This window comes from Ranitomeya variabilis, chromosome 7 (genome assembly GCF_051348905.1).
Source record: "Ranitomeya variabilis isolate aRanVar5 chromosome 7, aRanVar5.hap1, whole genome shotgun sequence".
NCBI classification, from domain to species: Eukaryota; Metazoa; Chordata; class Amphibia; order Anura; family Dendrobatidae; genus Ranitomeya; species Ranitomeya variabilis.
Window position 1 is genome coordinate 181,132,093 of NC_135238.1, and position 17,388 is coordinate 181,149,480.

A 17,388-nucleotide genomic window follows, 5' to 3' on the forward strand; every position below is an offset into this window, starting at 1 on the left:
ATTACCGGCGATCGCAAAGCAGGGGTCGGTGCAAACCGACCCTGATCATGTTCTTTGGGGTCTCGGCTACCCCCGGCAGCCGAGACCACAAAGATCTTCCGGGCGGCGGGCGTACTGCGCGTGCGCCCGCTATTTTTTCCCGGAAAAAAGATGGCGGCGCCCATCGGGAGCCACGAGGAGCACCGGGGGAGATAGGTGAGTATTGGGGGGCTATCGGGGGCCATCGGGGACCCTATTTCTCGGTCCTCCGATGTGCGATCACATCGGAGGACAGAGAAATTAAAAGGCAAATCGCGTTTTTTTTTTTTTGTTGCGACCGTTGGTAAACGGTTAATTACCGGCGATCGCAACTCGGGGGTCGGTAAAACCCCCCCGAATCATGTTCTCTGGGGTCTCGGCTACCCTCGGCAACCGAGACCCCAGAGAAAATCCAACTCTGGGGGGCGCTATTCACTTTTTCCACAGCGCCGTTAATTAACGGCGCTGTGGTTTAAGTACCCTTAGCGGCCGCCGTTAAAAGGCGTATCGGCGGTCGTTAAGGGGTTAAAAATAAAATTACCATATAGCTTCCAAATGCATTGGAGTCCGAGTCTACGAGAGCCAGCAACTGACCGACTGCATGATGAAAAGAGGGAATCAACTCCCTCATCGCTCCATCCAAAGATTCAAATTGACGTTTTCCATAAGTCATCTGCCCCACCATACATCCTAGTGCTGCTCCCTAAAATGAGAATGTGACCCAAACTGCAACATTACAATTATCCAGCAAACAAGAATTTGATTTAAAAAAAAGTCTTCGTTACTCACCGGTTAACGGTGTTTTTCGGAGTCCATGACAGCACTACGGAGAGAGGGGATCCGCCCTTCAGGAACAGGAAACCTACAGATACATAAGGGCGGCACCTCTCCCACGCATCAGTTGGTTTACAGAGCACAAGAGGACCACCAAGGTTAATAGCATACATAATAAACAATGATACAATATCTAACTATTCACTACCCGTGAATTATATAAATAAAGGAAGAGGTGTACACCCAGAACTTAAGAAGATGGGAGGGTATGTACAGGTGCTGTCATGGACTCCGAAAAACACCGTTAACCGGTGAGTAACTAAGACTTTATCGGTCGTCCATGACAGCACTACGGAGAGAATTACAGAGAGTAACTAACTAGGGAGGGACTACAGCTTGCAGCACCCTTACACCAAAAGAAAGGTCAGAAGAGGCACCCAAGTTCAATCTATAATGGTTATAGAATGTGTGTGGGGAAGACCAAGTAGCAGCCTTACAAATTTGGTCGATCGACACCTCCAATCTTTCCGCCCACGAAGCCGCCATAGCTCTAGTGGAATGCGCTTTCAGACCTTCAGGCGCCGGCTTGCCCTTTGAGATGTATGCCAGCGAGAGCCTCCCTGATCCATCTAGCTAAAGTAGATTTTGATGCCCTGTGACCCTTCCTACTACCCTGATAGGACACGAATAGGGCATTATCTATCTTCCAGGGATCAGTTACTGCCAGATATTCCAGGATACATCTTTTTACATCTAAAGTGTGTAGCTTCCTTCCCTTATCGTTAGTAGGATTGGGGAGGAAAGATGGAAGAACTATTTCCTGTGTTCTGTGGAACCTGGACACTACTTTAGGAAGATATGCTGGATCAGGGGATAGTATCACTCTATCATCCCTAAGCTGCATGTAAGGGGGAACCCTGGATAATGCTTGGATGTCGCCTATCCTACGCGCCGATGTTAGGGCCACCAGGAAGGCTACTTTAAGGGATACATTTTTAATAGAGGCTGATGCAATTGGCTCAAATGGGGCCTCTGTCATGGCCGAGAGGACTAGGTTCAGGTCCCATGGCATGACCCTATTCTTCACCATTGGCCTAGACCGTTTTGTCGCTCTGATGAATCTGCTGACCCAGTGATTCTCAGCAATGTTGCAGCCAAAGAGGGCCCCTAAGGCTGATACCTGCACTTTAAGTGTATTTGGGGATAACCCCATATCTAACCCTTTCTGTAAGAATTCTAAAATCTGGTCTATTGGTATTGACTGACCAGCTATTACCCCCGAGTTTTTAAGGAACTTCTTCCAGATCCTAACATAAATCTTTGTGGTGATTATTTTTCTGCTCTTCAGCAGAGTGTTAATGAGGCCCGGAGAGAACCCCCTATCCTTTAACAGCGCCCGCTCAAAATCCACGCCGTCAGATGAAGGCCAACCGCCCGAGGATGGTAGACTGGGCCCTGGGATAGGAGATCCGGGATGTCTGGCAAGACCCATGGGTCGGATATCGACATAGCCCTCAGGCATGGAAACCACGTCCTTCTGGGCCAGAAGGGGGCAATTATTATTACTGTGGCTTTGTCCTTCCTGATTTTCCTCACCACCAGAGGAAGTAGAGACAGGGGAGGAAAGGCGTAGGCTAGCCTGAAGTTCCAGTCTATGAGGAGGGCGTCTACTGACAGAGGATTTTCTCTGGGGTTGAGAGAGCAGAATTGTGCCACTTTCCTGTTTTCTTTTGTGGCAAACAGGTCTACCTCTGGTTGACCCCATCTTTCCACGATGAGGTTGAAGATGGAGTCGTTCAGGGACCACTCTCCCTGCCTCAATGTGTTGCGGCTTAAGAAATCCGCCGTAGTGTTTTCTGCCCCTCTTATGTGAAGAGCCGTCAATGAGAGAAGATGTTGCTCTGCTAGATGGAATAGACGATCTGCTACGCACATTAGGGATTTGGAACGAGTTCCGCCTTGGTGATTTATGTATGCCACGGCGACCCGATTGTCCGAGAATACCCGCACGTGGTGGCCCTGTAGATAGACAAGGAGTGATTTAACTGCCTGTTCCACAGCCGTTAACTCCTTTAGGTTGGAAGACATTTCTATCTGATCCCGATCCCAAAGCCCCTGGACCAACGTATCCCCTATGTGAGCCCCCCACCCAGAAGGGCTAGCGTCCGAGGTGACTATACGAGTTACATTATATTCCCAGGGGACCCCTGTGGACAGGTTCTCTTGGTCTAGCCACCATCCGAGGGACATAATAGCGTCTTGGGATAGGGTCATCAGGCTCTCCAGACATCCCCCCAACCTTTTTTGTTGTAACAGCACCTCGCCCTGAAGTATCCTCGTATGATGCTGGGCCCATCGGACCGCTGGAATACAGGACGAGAGAGAGCCCAACAGAGACATGGCTCTTCTAAGGGACATGGTGGGGTTTTTAGAGGCATTCAGCACCTGAAGGTGCAGGCGATCAATTTTCTCAAGAGGCAAACGGCATTCCTGAACCTGGGAATCCAGGGTCAGGCCTAAAAATCGCTGCACCGTCATGGGCTGTAAGCGTGATTTTTTAACATTTAGCATCCACCCCAGACGCTCCAGAGCAGACATCACTTTATGTAACTGTTCCAGACAGTGATCCGCCGTTTTACCTACGATAAGGAGATCGTCCAGGTAGGGGATTATTAGAATATTGGACTCATGCAGGTGTGCCATAACTTCCGCCATAACTTTGGTAAACACTCGAGGGGCGACCGATATACCAAAGGGGAGGGCCCTATACTGGAAGTGTCTGATTACCCCATCCAACCTTACCGCCACCCTCAGGTATCATTGGTGACCTGCATAAATAGGGATATGGTAATAGGCGTCCTTCAAATCCAATACTACCATAAAGCAGTTTTTAAACAGTAGCTTTATTGCGGTGTTAATAGTTTCCATCTTAAATGATTGGACGGTCAGGAAATTATTAAGAGCCCTAAGGTTAATAATTGTTCTGAAGGAGCCATCAGGTTTACTTATTAGGAATAGAGGAGAGTAGAATCCTCTACCCTGTTCTCCTTCCGGAACCTCTGACAGGACATTCTTATTGAGCAGGTCGTGATCTTCTGCTTCCAGGGCCGCCTGTTCTGCTGGAGAGGACCTGAGTGGGGTAACTCTGAAGAAGTTCTGAGGGATGGAAGAGAACTCTAGCCGCAGACCCGTAGCTATTAACCCCAAAATCCAATCACTACTGGAGATTTTGGACCAGGCCAGGTAGAAGGCAGATAGTCTACCTCCCACCGGGGCGACTAGTCATTGGGGTGGTTTTTTGACCTCACAGGATGGCTCCTGACGTCCTCCACCTCCAAACATAAATCCAGTACCTTTCTTCTTTTTCTCATCCCATCTGCTCTGGTCTCTGGCTGGTCTCCTCCGAAAGAATCTCTTCCCTGCGAAGGGACGCCTGTAAGAGGTAGTTGGTAGATTGGGAAACTTTTTCTTCTCGTCTCCAGCTTTCTCCAGCAGTTCGTCTAGGACTGGACCAAACAGGTATTCCCCTTCGCATGGGATAGAGCACAGACGGGATCTGGATTGAAGGTCACCCGGCCAACATTTCAGCCATAGGGCCCTGCGTGCTGCGTTTGATTGTCCGGCCGCCCTAGCCGCCATTCTTGCCGAATCCGCAGATGCGTCCGCGAGAAAGGCAGCGGCATTCTGAATTGTTGGCAGGATTTTCAACATAGAATCTCTGGAAACACCGCCTTCCAACTTAGACCCTAGCTGATCCAGCCAGACCATCATCGATCTGGCTGCACATGTCGCGGCTACAGCAGGTCTCAGGGCACCCGCCAACATCTCCCATGTCCCTTTAAGGAATGAGTCAGCCTTCTTATCGAGAGGATCCTTTAGGGAAGCCATGTCGTTGAAGGGGATAGATGATTTTTTAGACGCCTTAGACACCGCTGCGTCCAATTTCGGCGCCTTATCCCATGTATTCACCATGGGGTCCTCAAAGGGATATCTGCGTTTAAAGGCAGGTGGAAAAGAGCCTTTCTTCTCTGGTTTTTTCCATTCCCTTTTGATGAGGTTCTGGACCTTGTCATTGAGCGGAAAAGACCTACGTTTTTTAGGGTCTAGACCGCCAAACATTAGGTCCTGTGTAGAGAGTTCTGGCCTTTCATCAGCCACCCCCATGGTGGATCTAACTGATTTAATTAGTTTGTCCATTTGGTCCAATGGGAAACAGAACCGGTTAGACTCCTCTTCCGAAGAGGACGCTGAGGAGACAGAGGCGTCTGACTCATTCTCCCTACTAGGGCCAGCGGACGAATCCGAATCTGAGGCGCTAGGCTCCCTTCTTTTGGAAGGCTCCCGGGACAGGGATTTCAGGGAATCTTTCACCTCCTTCCTGATAATCTCCCTAAGGTTTGACGTGAAATCAGGAGACTCTTCCGCCACCTATGGGAGCGGAGAAAAAGGCTATGTAATTTATCTGGCGCTACCGCTATCAGAGTCCCCATCAATTTATTTCCTACCGTCTGCCGTACACACGACTGACAAAGTCTCTTAGGGTAGGCGTCTGGCAAAGGGCAAGCGCATAGCGCGCACTCCTTGTTTTTTGTTTTACCAGCGCTTTTTTTCCCCCTACGGAAATAAACATAGGAAAAGACTGCATCAGGGTACATTCACGAAGATCTCTTACCCAGGCAGTAGCGGTAGGTACCAGATTACTGGGGGGGGGGGGGGGGGGGCGGTCCACATCCTTCTGTTTAGATCTGCGACTGGTCTGGTTACTGCGTCCGCGGGTCTTCAGCTGGGGGTTCGCATGGGACTTCTCCGAGGATCTGTCCTGCTCCTGCTCCAGCAGACCGACGGCAGCTTCCGGCTCATCCATAGCTGCAGATGGGCTCACAAGCAGTGCTGCAGCATTCTGTTTGGCTATAAATAGCCCTTCCCCCGGATCCGGAATCAGTGCAGGTGTGTGGCCAAATCCACCCCCCCCGACTTGCAGGTCACTGCTCCACCCCCCCCTGCACCCAAACGCTCCCCCCCCGCCCCCGCCGCATGCAGGACAGCGGCGTTTTTAGAAAAAAAAACCGGCCGGCGTTTGACTTCTGGTTTTGGCCCCGCCCCCTGCACGTCACTTCCGGTTTCGGGCAGAACGCTCAGGAACGTGCCCGGAAGCCGGGGAACGGTGCCGCCGGACCACTCAGCCGCCCCCCCGCTACGCCACCGCCGCTTCCGCGGCCGCAGCCCAGCGGTGACCGCGGCAGAGGCCGGCGTCCGACCCCCAGCTCCGGTCCCGAATCGAAAGGAGCACACAGGACGCCGCGCCGCACCGACGGGGATCAGAGTGGGGAAGACCGAGGCCCAGGGGGGTGAGTGGACCCCGGGGGGGGGACATACTCACCTGCTGACCACTGGGGATGGACCTCCTCCGGACGTCGCTCCACACTGCACCGCTCACTGTCGTGGAGCCCTACCCGGACCCACCGTGGCACTTCCAGGGACCCGCACTGCCCGAGGTAGGAGACCCCCTCGCTACCTGGGTCGGACAGCCGGCCTGGGTATTGATAGGAGAAACGAAGTCGTATCTGCAGGGAATCCTGTCCTCCAGGAACAGGAAACCAACTGATGCGTGGGAGAGGTGCCGCCCTTATGTATCTGTAGGTTTCCTGTTCCTGAAGGGTGGATCCCCTCTCTCCGTAGTGCTGTCATGGACGACCGATAAAAAAAGTGGTCTCCTTTCAAAATTATTATTATGCAACTTAGCTCCTAGTTAAATGCCTCTATTGTGTAAAAGTAATTGCCACAGAGGTGCAAACCACTGAGAAGACGTGTCAGATTCATTATGTGACATATGCCACTTAATGAATTTGGCGCATTGTACTCCAGTGAGCTCTTAATTAAGACCGAATCGCGAAGATTCATCCAATGTTGTCTGGGTGAAACTTGGATTTATTTATTTATTTTTTTAAATACACTTGTGTGAACTTGCCCTTAGATGGACACTAACTTGGTTTATACCTTCACTACCACATACAGCTAAAATATAGGTGTATTTCTAACCCACAAAGATGATGACAGTGGTATAGGTCCATGTATGTGCCAAGTCTATAGTATGCTAGAAGTAAGGGTATAAACAAAATGAAACGTTAAGTAATCACGGAGAGGTAGATTATCAGCGTTTGAAATAACAAAAATAAAACACACAACAGATTAATTACTGCACGATTCAGAATGTTGCGAAGCGATACACACAATGGATTTTGCCTTGGAATATTGGTTCATTGAGTGGTACAGGGAACAAAGTACCATGGTGAATCCAGATAGATAACCCATCTTTGTATTTTGGGCTCTTTAAAGAATACTAGACAGATTCACAAAAAAAAAAAAATATATATATTTTTAGAAAGGCGTTTTCCCAGTTGATGCTTTACATGCCATCTACACTGGTTAGCAGTAGTGGAGCATGTCAGCATAGCTCCATCAACTGTATAGTGGCTACTGCACATCTCCCCCTTGATTAAGAATGGGGTCATGCAGTGCACAGCAACGGCCACTACACCATTGATGGAACCGAGCTATTCAGCCACACTACTGCCAACATCCGGCTGTCACTGGGACCTAGAAAAGCTGAACAGTGGGGGTCCAGCCCATCACCGATCAGATATTGATGACTTATCCAGGAGGGCCACGTTCACCATTTTACATCTGGATTTGTAAACCAAAATCAGGAGTGGAACAATCAGAAAAGTAGAATATAAACACGTCACCTCTTCTGTATTTATCACCCATTGATTAGATACTGAACATGGCCTTAGGATAGGTCATCAGTATAAAAAGTGGTGGAGTATCCTTTTAAGAAAGGTTTTGTAAAATTGGAATTTGTGTTTGTTGTATTTGGAAAGATTGAATAAAAATTTTATCTGAGTAAAGAAAAAAAGTTTAAGCGCCAAACATACACAAAATAAAGGAGCGATAATTTTTTTGGGTCACCTGATTGTGCGTCGCTTTAGTCCTACACAATAATTGCATAGAAACACATTGTATCATCTAAAATGTTTCTACCCCTGCTCCCTGTTCTTACCATAGCCGACATGGCAGCAGACACAGAGCCACCTCCGGGGGTGGCCGTCCGCGCCCCCACACTCTGCACAAACCCTTTCAACGTCTGTGTGATAAGTGATCCAGACACGTCGTCTTCAACAAGATACCTACGATACATAATGTGCATTCATTATCAATTACAGCTAAGAACTTTGGGGTAGAATCGGCAGAATACCGGTCGGTAGGAGGGAAGGTTCAACTTACTCTATAATTCTTTTCGGAGGTTCAAAAGGAGCCAATGAATCAAGTCCAAGTCTGTTAATAACCTTGACAAGAAGGAAAAAATATAAAACAGTTCAGTATATAATACAAATCTGTTGGGTTCTCATCCTAAATAATATTCAATATAATTTACAGGGAATCTGTCAACAGGTATTCGCTACCCCATCTGAGAGCATGATGTAGGGAAAGAGACCCTGATTCCAGCAGTCACTTTACAGAGTGCAGCCGTTGTGATATAAACTTTATACGTACCACCACTGATTAGCAGCTGTATGTACAGTATATCGAAAGTACAACACATCTTAGTAAGCCACACACTGAAATCAGTGTCTCAGCCCCTTCCTGCTGACAGATTTAAAATTATGCATAAATCAAGATTTTGTTGAACAAAATGAAATTTGTGAGTAGCACATTGTATAATCTGCCCTAGAAAAGCCATAATATGGGAATGGTAATCTGTCGGAACAGGAGCTTATGAATAACTGGTCCTACATTGAAGGAAGGCGAAGATTACCAGTCGAATTTTGTGTTCTTCCTCCAATATAAACAAGTTTTCTTCTTTGATATAATATTCTGCAGAAGTTAACAAGGCTTGAAGAGGCACTAAACCCACCAACTGCGAGCCGAGAATCGGAAGACTCAACTCCTAAAGCAAGACAAAGTAGTTTAGCTAAACCAAAAAAGTAACCTACACGGCTAACCGGCACAAAAATTAAAAATTAAGCACCTTGGCATCTTTGTGCGTTTCTTTATACACCTCGTGAAGAGGAGTCATTTCATAATCTAGTATGTTTACAGACACTTGAGCCAGATTCTCCTCTTGCAGGTACCAGCCAATCGCCTGCACTTTTTTGAGACGTCCAGGCTGAAATAAAAGGGGAAAAAAAAAGCATTGGAAAAGCTTTGCAATTTGCAAGTCAAGAAGAGCTTTTTTGAAAGTGCTCTGATCATGACAAGTATTCAAGTAACCACCAGTAATACCAATCAAATGGCAGTGTCAATGAAGAACATTTTAGCTGCAAGTCTCAGGAAATCTGGCACTAGATTTAGGCAGCCTGATTTGAGAGACTCCGACGTTAGCATTCTGTCACCTGTAATCAAGAACACACTGCAGCAGCTACAGAAGAAGAGTACTACAAAGACATCCTACTAGGTGACAGGCCATCAGGGTTTCTCGCACTATAGGTTAACCTGTAGTGCAAACCTGACTACAGAGTCTCCAACATTGAAGTCAATGTGAATAAGTATGCAGAAGTACGTGCTAGACCAACATCTGGGGTCAGAATATGGGCAGAGTGGTCTCCTCAGCTAGACTCAACAGCCTCATATACGAGTGGTCAGGAAATCCACGGCTGGTCCCGATATCACCATCAGAGATCACAAAATGGTCATATAATTAACATGTTGCATCTCATTACTAAAGCTGGGCCCTCTATTCAGAATGCAAACAATTCCGTTGGATTTAGTCATACTTTACCGCGTATAGAACATTTCTGCTCACCTGACCTTTCCCGCGACCACCTTCTCTGATGTTAAGCGCTATACGATGAGCAAGCTCCTTTGTAGTTAGTAGGTTTATATTGTACGCTATGAGAAATTTCCGGGCTCCCGTCACAGTTGCCCCCCAACTTGGAACAAAAACTGGCTCCCCATAATCTGGTTTCCATTCTGTATTTTGCAACTAGGAGAAAAAAAAAAAAAAGAAGTTAAAATAAAGTAAACTCGAGATCAGTCTGAATTACATAAAAGATCACCAATGGCAGCACATCGTTCTGTGTAAACAGGACCTGCGTTCCCTAAAATATTGGCAGCCTGTGCACACAGAATCATCCATTAGTGAGCGTACTGTGCGCATCTGAATTGAGGTTGGTCACTGTTGCTTTTTAAAAATGCCAAAGACAAGATTTTGTTATTCACACAACCTGTAAATCAACATAATGTACAGTGAGACCCATATTCTAGGGCTATATCACTTACTGAGCTGATAGCTGTAGTTTTGAAAAAAAAACAAAACGCTATTTTATCAGCAGGAGATTATCACAAGAGGACTTGTAAACCTGCTGCCATGTATTCCTCCATATTCATGAGCTCTGTATAACCCCACCCCCACCACTGATTGGCTGCTTTCTGCCTATGCACAGTGTACACAGAAAGAAAGCTGCCAATCAGTGGTGTGAATGAGGCTATACAGAGCTCATGAATATGGAAGACTTCATGGCAGCAGGTTTACTAGTCCTCTTGTGATAATCTCCTGCTGATAAAATAGTGATTTTATCAAATCTACAGCAAGCAGCCCAGTAAGTGACATCACTGGAATCAGAGGTGACAAAAATCTGATGGCAAATCACCTATTATCGTAAAGGACCCCATTAAAATTGACCCGCAATTGAAGATACAACAAGACTGATAAAACATTGGTCATCATGACTTATTGTAGTGAACATATTTATCTAAAATAACTTCCTATTGTACACAAACAACTACCCAAATAAATGATAAATATGCTACATGGTAAAGAGTTAGAAAATTAAAGATTTATAACCATATAATATACCTTGGTGGGAAGAGCTTCATACTCTCCAGCTCTCACAGCGGGGAGAGTCCTTCGATTCTCAGTGCGTGCAGCCTCTGCATAAAGATACACTAAAATAAAAGGAGAAAAAAATAAAATAAATAAAAATAAAAAGTTTGATAGTTTAATAGACAAGTGCACTGAAATTACTCATTAATATACTGTAGCAACAGGCTGTAGACATGGGGGAAGAAATACAAAAACATCTGCGAGAAGTTTGGAAAGAAACTGGGGAGAACATACAAACACATACTGATCGGGATTGTGGGCCCCAATGGGGACAGGGATAATGTCTGCAAATGTAAAGGGAGATGGAATTAATGAAGCTGAGCTAAGATCAGTATAATAGAATTTATTGCTGAAACCAAATATTCTATTAACATTCTCTTGCAATTTACAGTATTTTTTTTTTTTTAACTATAAGACGCACTTTTTTCCCCAAAATTTTTTTGGTGCGTCGTATGGTCGCAATATACTTACAAATCCTGTGGTGGTGGCAGCGGTCCAGATGCAGCCTCCCTTCCCAGGCTGGTGCAGATATGGCAGTGCGGCTGGGCTCTGTGGTATGGTGGGCTGTGCTCCAGGGCAGTGGCAGCGGCTCTCTGCTCCGTGGGGGGCTCCGCTGGCATTTCGTCAAAGCCCGGAGGCCCCCGCTCATCCGATAATGCCATGATGCGGTTGCCTCTGGGTACATGGGCGCCAGGAAGATGGCCACCGAGCCGGCGCACGCTCAGATTCAACTTTTGGCAACGAGATCTCGTCCCGAGATCTGAATCTTGAGCGTGCGCCGGCCATGTTCCTGGAGGCCACCGCAACATGACATTAATGGATGAGTGGGGGCCTCCGGGCTTTGACAAAATGCCAGCAGAGCACAGAGAGCCACCACCCCTGCCTCATCACAGAACCCGTCTGGGATTTCCCGGAGGCCACCGCACCAGCCTGGACCACCGAATGACCCCTGTGACCACTCCTCCATCTGTGCCCATCCCCTCACTGGTAAGCTGAATTTGGACCCCCATTTGACACATTTCCTCCCCCCCCCCCCCCCATTTTCCTTCTGAAAATTTGGGGTGCGTCTTATGGTCCGGTGCATGTTATAGTCCAAAAAAAAAAAACGGTAAGCATCGCCTACTAAAAAGTCTTCACTAGTCTCTAGATGCCGTCACATGTAATCCACACATGCTCTTATCCAGAAGGTCTCCAGTTTCCCCTTCTTTGAATTATACAATTTGCCATTCTTACCCCTCTAATAGGCATCAGCTCCCATCTCCCAACAGGATTCTACTATGGCCCAATGGTCGCCTCAACTGCTGAGCTTGCCACTCTTGGCTGAAATTCAATTATCCATTTCCTATCTACATTTGGAGTGCCCACCAGGGCCGTGGGGTACTCGGGCCGGGTTGGACAGTTCTTCGGGGGTTGTTTTCACGGCAGCAGTGACCTGGTCAGTGGCCCTGGGTGTCCAATGAAATGAGAATGAAGGGGGAATAAAGTTTATAGGGGATTAGTTTGTGACGCCACCCGTGGTGTTCAGCAATAAGGAAATGGCCGACACTGCAGTTCAGGTCCACTGGGGCAGTGGACGGGTAGAGCTAGGCCCCAGGGCAGTTAAAGTCAATGATGGTGAATGTTGTAGTGCAGGGCAGGTGACGTAGTAAATAATTCTGAGGACACAGCAGGGTGGAGTCTTCACAGTTCTTATGTACAGTCCCCAGCAGGGTGCTGTGTCCATGATCCAGCCAGCTCTCAAGTAATTTGGGGTTCACTTTCCCCGAGACTCCCTTTCTTATGCTCCTTCCCTGGCCGTCTCTTTGAGCTGGCTTCACCCTCCTGCCCTGCGCCTCATACAGTGTTCCAAGCCAGCAGCCTCGGATCCTGTCAGGTGACATCCTCCTGGTCCCCTTGATCCTATATGGCTGCCTTTTCAGTGAATGTATGTGCCAGCCACATCCACACACAGATACCACAGCCTCCGGCTTGCTAGCCGAGTCTTGTAGTTCCTCCACTAGTCTGGGAGCTGGTCCCCCCACTGTGACCTGGTCCTTCCACCCGACTACGGTCAGCATGGATTCGGGCACCCAGGGTGGATTCCTCACTTCCCTGGCCCCTAGGACCCCTTCCTTCCTTCTCTCAGGAGCTTCTCGCTCCACGTCTGCTCTCCTCCACTCCTTACTGACTCACTCCACCTTCAACTCTCTCTCCACCCACACCCTCTACCTAGTTCACCCTCCAGCCTGAGATGGGGCCCTCCCTCAATAGGGTCCACCCTTATCCCCTGGCCGGGAGTGGTGTTTGATGCTAGTGTGGGTCTCGGGTAGTGCCCCCTCCTTACCCGAGAGCGGAGTACCACACCTCTGGCTGAGGTGCAGTACCTCTGTGGTGACTGAACCTTCAGGGGCACCACACATTTTCTTTGTTGAGAACATATTTCTGCTGGTAAATCTGGGTTATACCTGGCAAATAACCATGGTAATACATGGGTCCGAGAGTAATTTTTCTCCTTTTTAAAAAGATCAAGATTTTGGTCGACCAATTTTGCGATGTTAAGTTGGAGGCGAAGGTATTGGTTGAAAGACTAACGAGAAGCAAATGGGAATGGCGCCTTAAAAAGGTCACCTGAATCTATTAGAGATTTTGTTTATAAAACTCCACAACGTGGAAGAATTTGCCCCACTCCATCCCCTCACTGAATTCAGTTACGGCTAGTGTTGAGCATTCCGATACCGCAAGTATCGGCCGATGCTTGCGGGTATCGGAATTCCGATACCGAGATCCGATACTTTTGTGGTATCGGGTATCGGTATCGAAACAACATTAATGTAAAAATGTGTAAAAGAGAGAATTAAAATAAAAAATATTGCTATACTCACCTCTCCGACGCAGCCTGGACCTCACCGAGGGAAGCGGCAGCGTTTTTTGTTTAAAATTCGCGCGTTTACTTCCTTACGTGAAGTCCCGGCTTGTGATGGGTCGCGTGCCGCCCATGTGGCGGCGACGCAACCAATCACAGCAAGCCGTGACGTAATTTCAGGTCATTCAGTATTTTAAAATTACGCTCCGGCTTTGTGATTGGTTGCGTCGCAGTCACATGGGCGACGCAACCAATCACAGCAAGCCGTGACGTAATTTCAGGTCCTTAAGGATTTTAAAATTACGTCCCGGCTTTGTGATTGGTTGCGTCGCATTGGTTGCATTTTAAAATGCGCGCGTGTCCAGCCTCCCGTGACGTCCCGGCTTGTGATTGGTTGCGTCGCCCATGTGACTGCGACGCAACCAATCACAAAGCCGGGACGTAATTTTAAAATCCTTAAGGACCTGAAATTACGTCACGGCTTGCTGTGATTGGTTGCGTCGCCCATGTGACTGCGACGCAACCAATCACAAAGCCGGAGCGTAATTTTAAAATACTGAATGACCTGAAATTACGTCACGGCTTGCTGTGATTGGTTGCGTCGCTGCCACATGGGCGGCACGCGACCAATCACAAGCCGGGACTTCACGTAAGGAAAGAAAAGCGCGAATTTTAAGTAAACAACGCTGCCGGTTCCCTGGCTGAGGTCCAGGCTGCGTCGGAGAGGTGAGTATAGCAATATTTTGTATTTTAATTCTTTCTTTTACACATTAATATGGATCCCAGGGCCTGAAGGAGAGTTTCCTCTCCTTCAGACCCTGGGAACCATCAGGAATACCGTCCGATACTTGAGTCCCATTGACTTGTATTGGTATCGGGTATCGGTATCGGATTGGATCCGATACTTTGCCGGTATCGGCCAATACTTTCAAGTATCGGACGGTATCGCTCAACACTAGTTACGGCATGTCACAGCGTGCTGTGGCCCTTACTGTGGGACATCCTGAAGATTTTTTAACTTATTGGATAAAGTAATATCCTACCCCCCCCCCCCCCCCCCCCCATTTTTGACATCCAGCCTTACTAAAGCAGACAGCTGGGGGCTGTATATTGACCCCCTGCCTAAAGATAACAGCCTGCAATTCTGGCGCTTTGCCCTGTAGCGGTGGAGAGTGTGAGTTGCCACTAATACTTTGGTTTAAGGGCAATCATCAGATATATATCTAAATAGCGCAAAGGATTGTTATTTTACCAAGTTGGCCTCCTGAACTAGGTTTCCCTAAACTTCGTATGATTTATTTATAGGAATCAAAAAAGTTTCACCGAAATAAGGGCTATAAACGCCCATTTCTTACCTGGGACATGCAGCTCATTCGCTAGTCTTTCAGCAAAGTTGTTTGCGCAGGAAACACATTCAGCCATGGTCACATTTCGGACAGGAATAAATGGACACACATCCAGAGCGCCCATACGAGGATGCTCCCCTGATGGCAATGACATAAGTGTGGAATATGTAGTTATGTATACATTAAGTCAATGGGCAGGAAGCTCTCCAGATCTCAATCCAGTTGAGAATCAGTGGTCAATCCTCAAAAAGTAGAAGAGGAATATAATGCTCTCCTGCTATATTTCCAAAGATGACAGGTTAATATGAGGGAGGCAGACACTTACCTTTGTGTTTGCTCATATCAATCATCTTAAAAGCAATGCGTGCTGCATTCAGCGCCCCTTCAACAACTGCCTCTGGGGAACCCACGAAGGTGTACACCGTTCTGTTGGTGGATGCTCCAGGGTCCACATCCAACAATCGACATCCTTCAGTCGCAAAAATAGCTGCTGCCAGCGCATCAACAGTCTGGATAACAGGAAGATTGTAAGGGCGGACTTAATAATCTGGATACTCTTTCCCCATGGAACGAAAGCAAAGGCTCATTCAGTTTTTTTCCCCCTCACACATACAAGAAAACTGGTCTCAGATAGGTGTGCCTTTCTTTGATAGAAAAAATAAAAAACCACACAAGGTATCTAGCAGCCCATGAAAAACAGTCTGCACTTGGATGGCATCCAAGTGTAGTCCAATTTTTTTTTTTTTCATAGATCAAAATCATCAATTCAAGTCTAACAAATCAATATTGAACAAGTCTCCACAATTTCACATGTATCTTTCAGTCTGTAAAAATATATTAATATGTATGCGAACAACCCCATAGACTATACTAGTTAAGAGTTCAAATTGGTTAAATAAAATAAATAGATCTCACATGTGAAAAACAGGCATCTAACTGAGCCCTAACCCGCATGTAAGCAGAGCCTTTTATATTTAGGAGCCATTTTTTGCACAAATTTGTTAATAGTGAACGACATTTGTTACAACCTCTTAAAATTAATATAAAACGCTGAATAGGAGAATTTGTTCCGCAGCGATTCACCTACGGTCGCATGTTGACCGGTGGATCTGCAGCAGCCGGCACTATAGGCTTGTGAACATTTTACATCAGGTGAGCAGTTACATTACAGGCGAATCTGCTCTTAAATTGTGAGATAAGACACTATCTGCGCTTCCTCTTTCCTGCACAGTATATTACTAAAATTAATATAAAGCAATAGCATCAGAATTACATCCAATTCCAGCAAAGAAAAATACAAAAAATATCTTTTGTCTGTCCACTCTATAAAAAGGCACGCTGACTACTATGATAAAAAGTGAGTTTTACAGATGGCCCAAAATTTGCAGGATACGTGCTGACTGTCCCAAACATTGCTGTAATAGTAACACCTTTACCTCTTTGCTTGTTCCTTCTGAAAAATTTGGGACACATTCCACAAGTTTGGCCATAGTTCCGCTCACATTCACCCGTCCTTCCCCTGAGAGCTGTCAGTCTGTCTGTCTGCAGAGCGATTCAGGAGCTGTTTGTTGTCCTACACGCAGCAGTTACAAATTAACTAATCAATGGGAGTCACGTGATGAGAAAAACCTTCAGACGCCTCACAGAGGTCTATGTTATCATTTAATGAATATTTTGGAATCAATAAAATGCAATAGTAATGGTATGCCAATCAAACTATCTTTGCAACATTTATGTTATTGGCAAAATTTAACTTTGTCAAATTTAATTTATTAAAATTTATTGAAATGATTTGATCACAACAACACTGGCAAAAGACGAGAAGCTGTTCTGCAGGACCTGGCAGCCGCCGCTACATATTAGGCTATGTTTCCACACACGTGAAAAAAAAAGGAAATGTGTCTCAGTGTATTTTATAGGAAAACACAATCCTTTAAAAAGCATGGACCTGTGAATAGCAGCGCCAATTATAATGGGTACATGTTGGATCTGTGAAAAAAAAGGATACAATGTGGACGTCTGAATGAGGCCTTACATGGAGCTGGTTTTTGTGGCTCAGGTGCATGTGTATATTTCCGTCCGCCGCTGGAGCAGTTGATCAGCGGGGGGTGCCAGGTTTCGGACCCCCACAGATCTGATATTGATGACATATTCTTTGGATAGCGCATCAGTATTTTGTGCCTGGACGACCCCTTTAATATTACAACTCTCAATATGGCCTGACAAGGTGTAGCTCAGAGAGTGGCGTATTCTGGATCACTGCAGAGGTCAGAGAACACGTTCTACAAAACAGTAATATTTGGGAGTAAGAGTCCTGTACAGACAGACAAAGGTAACTGGTCCCATTTAATGTTTAACCAGTTGTTGGGCAATCACTCTAAGCAAATAAGGCTAATGGGCGATACCTATACCCAGGCTCATATAGTGCGAAAGGACAAGGACCTCTATCAGAGAAGGAATTCCCTCCAAGAATGACCGAATACAAGGGCTAGTTCCCATGACCATAAAGCGGACGTATTTCTTGT

General features: G+C 46.7%; 1 protein-coding gene across 3 annotated transcripts in view; it reads right to left on the reverse strand.

Annotated features, from left to right (window-relative positions):
• The window catches only part of LOC143784304 (formimidoyltransferase-cyclodeaminase-like), a 48,074-nt gene extending 31,638 nt beyond the window's left edge, over positions 1–16,436 (reverse strand). Inside the window, exons 1-10 of one of the 3 annotated variants that reach the window (XM_077272427.1) lie at positions 16,300–16,436; positions 15,189–15,372; positions 14,873–15,001; positions 10,649–10,737; positions 9,596–9,775; positions 8,822–8,959; positions 8,609–8,740; positions 8,077–8,138; positions 7,853–7,979; positions 560–721 (exon numbers count right to left, since the gene is read on the reverse strand). In XM_077272427.1, the coding sequence (XP_077128542.1) occupies positions 560–721; positions 7,853–7,979; positions 8,077–8,138; positions 8,609–8,740; positions 8,822–8,959; positions 9,596–9,775; positions 10,649–10,737; positions 14,873–15,001; positions 15,189–15,372; positions 16,300–16,353 (1,257 nt within the window). In that variant the 5' untranslated portion in view covers positions 16,354–16,436. Of the gene's footprint in view, positions 1–559; positions 5,405–7,852; positions 7,980–8,076; positions 8,139–8,608; positions 8,741–8,821; positions 8,960–9,595; positions 9,776–10,648; positions 10,738–14,872; positions 15,002–15,188; positions 15,373–16,299 lie in introns of those variants that run through there. The other 2 variants (XR_013217759.1, XR_013217758.1) reach the window with 2 other exon arrangements.
• Between the last annotated feature and the right edge of the window lie 952 nt (positions 16,437–17,388).